Source organism: Gossypium hirsutum, chromosome D10, assembly GCF_007990345.1.
Source record: "Gossypium hirsutum isolate 1008001.06 chromosome D10, Gossypium_hirsutum_v2.1, whole genome shotgun sequence".
NCBI lineage: Eukaryota > Viridiplantae > Streptophyta > Magnoliopsida > Malvales > Malvaceae > Gossypium > Gossypium hirsutum.
The window spans coordinates 21,155,317-21,160,894 of NC_053446.1; the positions used below are offsets into that span (position 1 = coordinate 21,155,317).

General features: G+C 28.9%; 1 protein-coding gene across 2 annotated transcripts; it reads left to right on the plus strand.

Moving 5' to 3' along the window:
• Positions 1-493: 493 nt before the first annotated feature.
• Positions 494-4,904, plus strand: LOC107914599 ((+)-neomenthol dehydrogenase). Of its 2 annotated transcripts, none has more exons than XM_016843545.2 (4): positions 494-950; positions 1,070-1,331; positions 4,121-4,303; positions 4,373-4,904. In XM_016843545.2, exons 1-4 carry the CDS (start codon positions 886-888, stop codon positions 4,763-4,765), a joined length of 903 nt encoding a protein of 300 aa, XP_016699034.2. In that variant the 5' UTR covers positions 494-885; the 3' UTR covers positions 4,766-4,904. The 2 variants fall into 2 exon arrangements, with proteins under 2 accessions (XP_016699034.2, XP_016699035.2); XM_016843546.2 differs by having other exon boundaries at positions 497-950; positions 4,409-4,904.
• Positions 4,905-5,578: the final 674 nt, after the last annotated feature.

Consider the following 5,578-nt stretch of genomic DNA (forward strand, 5'->3'; position numbering starts at 1 on the left):
AAAACCTGCCACGTGTCTGAAGGAGAGAGGAGGCTTGCGTTTTCTTTTGTTGTGTTGCATGGATAGCCTTATCTTTTCTTTTTTTTGTCTTTTTATTTTATAAGTATGAATTAATTTTTAAAAATAAATAAAATAAAATAATCAAAATTTTATAATATTTGTTTGGCGAATTACAAAAATAAAGTAAAAATCGAAAAATAAATACGATTAACGCGATTCAAATTTAAGTCACATTTGAAACTAGGGTTGTTTATAATATAACTTTGAGAAGAAAAAAATAAAATATTTTATTGCTAAAATTGGATGACACTTTTGGATGTGAAATTTATGTATTATTTTGTTTACATATATTAAAATATTAAATGGGTGTCATTTTGCTTTAGAGACTTACTTGACCTGGGTAATTTTTCTAAAAATTTAATAAAAAAAAGAGGTGAAAGTCTAAAGGTGTACCGGCATAGCTTATATAAAAATAAATTTATACATGTGCAATGACATCCATCTACTAAATTTTTTATTAGACTCTGTGAATGTAAACATGCAACGCAATTGGAGTGTGGCTTTCAAGTCTCAGCTTTTCTTTTTTATTAACAACTTTCATGTGTGTAGGATTTAATTTTAATTTTAATTTATTTCTTAATAATACAAAACAATTTTCCTATTTTTGTGAAAATTCTTTTTTTCTTTAATTATTTTAAAAATTATAGTTTATAAATTGAAATATATATATATATATATATAAAGTTCAAATCTGCCCATTACCTGAGAAGTATAGTTAAAGAATTACAGTCATCTCTCCTTGTATACAATAATGCCATCTTAATTCCTTTCTCCTCTCTCTATATAACACAAACTACAGCAATTGATCTCTTGTAAACAAAACGAATGGAATCAAAACTAGTTGATCAGTTCCATTTCTCGTCTACTGTTTCCCTCCATTCATCAAATAGGTAACGATCCCTTTCTTTTTTGTTTTCTGATACGGGAATTTCTCTAAATTCTCGAAAATCTTGATGCAATACGATGCCCATTTGGATGTTTTAACATGGGTATTTGACGATCGTGGCAGATGGTGGAGCGGAGACACGGTTGCGGTGGTGACCGGAGCTAACAAAGGTATAGGTCTGGCGGTGGTGAAGCGATTTGCAGAGCTGGGATTAACGGTGGTATTGACGGCGAGGGATGAGGAAAGAGGGAAGAAAGCTACCGAGAAATTGAGGGAAGAAGGGCTTGGTAATGTGCGGTTTTTTGCGCTGGATGTTTCCAAGGCTGCTTCCATTAAAACCTTTGTGTCGTGGGTGGAAACAACATTTGGAGGACTGGATATTCTTGTAAGTAAATCTCTCACTTCCTTATTTCATAAATGTGATAAATATTTTTATTTTTTTTAATAGAAGAATAATAAATTAAATTTGACGTAAAATTATAATTTTATACAATTCCTTCCTTCTAAATTAAACCTACTAAAATATCAAGAGATGATTATAATAAATGATTTGAATCTAAGCTGAAGCAGTAGATTATATGTCTTCAACTCAAGGGTTTATTCCAATCAAGTCAACAACTTTTATGAGACTCAAAATTAGAAAAATCAAATAAAGATAGGACTGGATTGGATTCAATTCAATGTATTTGGATTTAAATTTATGAATCTAAAATACAACCAAATCCAGCACAACTATTCAAATCAAGCCTTTTGTTTTTCAAATACGTAAAACTTGGAAAATGCTTCTGCGCCTTTCCATAATATGAACACAAGAAAACCAGTTTCACTGCTTTTGAAATTTCTATTTTTAGTGATTTCCTATTAAAAAGGAAACTGCTTTTAATTTTTCTTATAAGTAAACTTTTTTAAAATAGACTAAAGTTACTGTGCCATGACAATAAATATATAATTTTTATTGTATTATTTGCATATAATATATATATATTTTCATAACTGAAATATACTAGTTAAGAGTTGAGCTACTCGTTTAACCTGATATTTGAGAGGGTTTAAACAATAAATATTAAGTTCAAAGAATGAGCTTAAACAAAATAAATAGGCTCATTTAAAATATGGGCCACGTTTAGACTATAACATTTAAGTATAGCATATAAATTTAAATTTATAGTAATAGATAATATTATATTGTGAACATTCAATAATATGATTATATTTAAAATTTTAATAAAAACAAAATTAAATTATTAAACAATAAACTAAAAATAGCATAATTTTAAAAAATTAACATAAGCGGACTTAAAAACGAGGTTAGACTAATGGTTTATAAATATAAGCAATCATAGGTAAAAAGTTTAGGTTCATATTTTGAACTAAGTCAAATTTAGACAAACATGAAATTTATTTATATCACACATTGATTTATCCTAAATCCAACTCAATCTAACTTATAAATACATATAATCATACACAAACAAACTTTTATTATATTTCCCAACAACCTTGATTAAAGAAAATAAAAAAATATATAAAAAAAGTCTACACAATAGTCAATTATAAATGATTAGAGAAGAATTTTTTTTTTCATAAATATTATAAGCAAAGATTTCATATAAAAAAATAAAATAAGTCGACATTGTTTTGAATATCACTTATCCGAATATGATTGTAAAATAAATAACAAAACTTGTAATTATATAAAAAAATAATTAAAATCAAACAAATTAGTAATCAAATTTGAAAAAAATAACTTGATTTTAGAATTTCCTCCTTGTCATTATATAAAAAAAAATAACTGGGAAAAATGAGATTTTAAGCATCAATTAAAAGGTATATATTTGCCCTCTTTACTGTTTACAAATTAATGCGACATGATTATGTGAAATGACTAAGATTACTCTCAACCTCCATTTATACTCTACTTCTCTACCAAATATTATATTCGCCGGAATATAAATTGTTTTATTTTAATTTGTGAAAAGAATGGTTAGCCCAGAAATTGAGTTGCAAATGTTTTCTTTCGGTTTAGCTTGGAGTCTTATTTTATATAAATTATATAATCTTTATGATAATTAATTTTACTTGCAAGATTTGAATTTCTTTTTTTTTGTTTTATCTAAATTTACCAAAAAAAATAAAAAGGTTACCAAACATAGCATGTGGCACATTCTTATCAGATGGCACGAAACCAATTTAAATATCAAAATGAATAAAAAAATATAAGCTACTATCTAAAAATAGAAATTTTGACATTATTAATTAATTAAAATACTTAAACTGTGATATAAATAGTTTACTATCAGTTGATATAATTCAAAAATTGGCCAAATGTAAAGGGTAAAAAGAAAGTTATTTTGTAGCCAGACATCAATTATTATATGAAGAATCTTATTTTGGTTTTTAGTTGGCAGACTGTGTCGGACGGGATAGACTTTTTTTTCTTTATCACATGATTGGAATCCAAATCATTATTTAAATAATAAAAATGATATTTTATGTACACATAGTTATATAAAATAAATTTAAACAAGCTTCATGCAAATTGCAGTTAATATATAATATTGTTTTCATGCATGTAATACAATCACATCAAACTTCTTACCAATTTAACATGCTTCCCACTAGACGTCATCATGGGTTGGGTTATCCGGTTCGGCCCGACGGCCTTCGGATAAAAATATAGGCCCGAAATATGAGTTTGGGCAAAAAAATAAAGCCCGTTTAAAAAATGGGCCAGGCCTCGGGTAAAACTTTTTTAGTCCGGGCCCAGCCCGAATTATATATTAAATAAATAAATATTTTTTATTTTTAATCAAATATACTTTTTAAATTTTAATATGCTATTTTCTTTTTAAATTATGCTATTTTGGTGTTGTAAATTTTAATATGGGCCGGGCCAAGCCGAGCTCGGGCTTAGAAATTTTGCTTTCGGGCTGGACTTAGATAAATTTTTAAGCTTATATTTTAAGCCGGGCTGAGCCCGAACCTAAAAAACCATCCTAAAATTTTGTCTGGGCTCAGCCCGGCCCGGCCCATGATCACCACCCAATTTTGTTTCTTACATTTCAAATCTTCTTTCTTTCTGCATTTTTCAACTTTGTTAATTATTTTCATCATTATAACTATAATTGATGTATATTTATTATAGCGGAGATAATAAAATATATTGTTTTTCAGGTGAACAATGCAGGTGTTTCCTTCAACGATATCCACGAGAACTCAGTGGAGTTCGCAGAGACAGTAATAAAAACCAATTTTCATGGACCCAAGTTACTCACTGAGTCACTCTTGCCGTTGTTTCGCCTTTCGCCTTCTATAAGTCGTATACTTAGCATTAGCTCCAGGCTTGGCTCCATTAATGTAAGTTCCTATTATATCTTCTTTATTAACTTTACGTTCCCAGCTTGGATTAATGATGTAATATTGCAGAAAGTGAGAAACCATAATATAAAAGAAACTCTACAGAAGGAGAGGCTATCGGAAGAAGAAATAGAGGGCGTAGTAAAAATGTTTCTTGGAGACGTGAAGGAAGGGAGATGGGAAAGGGAAGGGTGGCCGCAAATATGGACAGATTATTCAGTGTCAAAGCTGGCATTGAACGCTTACTCTAGGGTTTTGGCGAAGCGATTTGAAGGAGGAAGATTAAGTGTTAACTGCTTTTGCCCCGGCTACACTCAAACATCCATGACACGTGGGCAAGGCACTCACACCCCTGATGCCGCCGGTGAAGTTGCCGTCAGCTTGGCCTTGCTTCCTCCGCATGACTTGCCCACTGGTCACTTCTTTCTAGGATTTGGACCTTATAATCAATCTAGACTATAAATAAGACTTTCTGATTTTCAGTTTTTAGTTTTGATCAAACCTAAAAAAAAGAAAAAGTTGATCCGAAACAAAGACTTTTTGCTTTTGGAAAATATAGAGTACGTGCAAGTCTGAAATAGAATTAAAACTTCCCGCCTTATTGAGTATTGATGATCAAAGAAAATATCTTCTACTAATTCGGATATTAGATTTATTTTATACTAAATGTTTCAAGCACACTACCAACTTATAAAAATTTTTTACCATAGTAAAAGTATAATTTTATCATTTTAATATTTATATCTTTATAATTTTTAAAAGATTAAATTAAATTATTATTATTTTAGGAGCTAAAGTACAATTTTACTTTTACTAATTTAAATTTTTATAAATTTTAAACGGGTCTAAATGAAATATTTTCCATTTTAGGGGGGTCGGTGCCTTTGCCAGCCTCCCTGGCTACACCCCTACAAGTAGATATAAATATATATCATTTTAAAATAATTTTAGATTGGTTTAAAAATCCATTAGTTTTCTTGGATGAAGAACTCCCATCTAATTCGATGTCCATTTATTTATTTATGGGTAGAATTAGGGGTAGAGCCCTCTATTACAAAATTTCAAACATTGTAATAGGTAATACACTTATTGAAAGAAAATTAAAAGGATGTAAAATTGAAAGAGTAGAAAATTAAAAAGATGAAAAATATAATTTTTTTTTCATAAGTGTGCTTGGTAAGAAAGATGAAAAAATGGAAAGAAAAAATAGTTTTCTTTTTATCCATTGCTTGATAGAGTTGAAAAATGAAAGAAAATAAAATAAAATATTTGAAA

What these genes read in the sequence shown, in the direction of transcription:
- LOC107914599 (XM_016843545.2), top strand. Translation starts at nt 886, where the DNA reads ATGGAATCAAAACTAGTTGATCAGTTCCATTTCTCGTCTACTGTTTCC. An exon ending in TCCCTCCATTCATCAAATAG is followed by an intron (nt 951 to 1,069) that starts GTAACGATCCCT and finishes CGATCGTGGCAG; the next exon opens with ATGGTGGAGCGGAGACACGG. An exon ending in CCAGGCTTGGCTCCATTAAT is followed by an intron (nt 4,304 to 4,372) that starts GTAAGTTCCTAT and finishes GTAATATTGCAG; the next exon opens with AAAGTGAGAAACCATAATAT.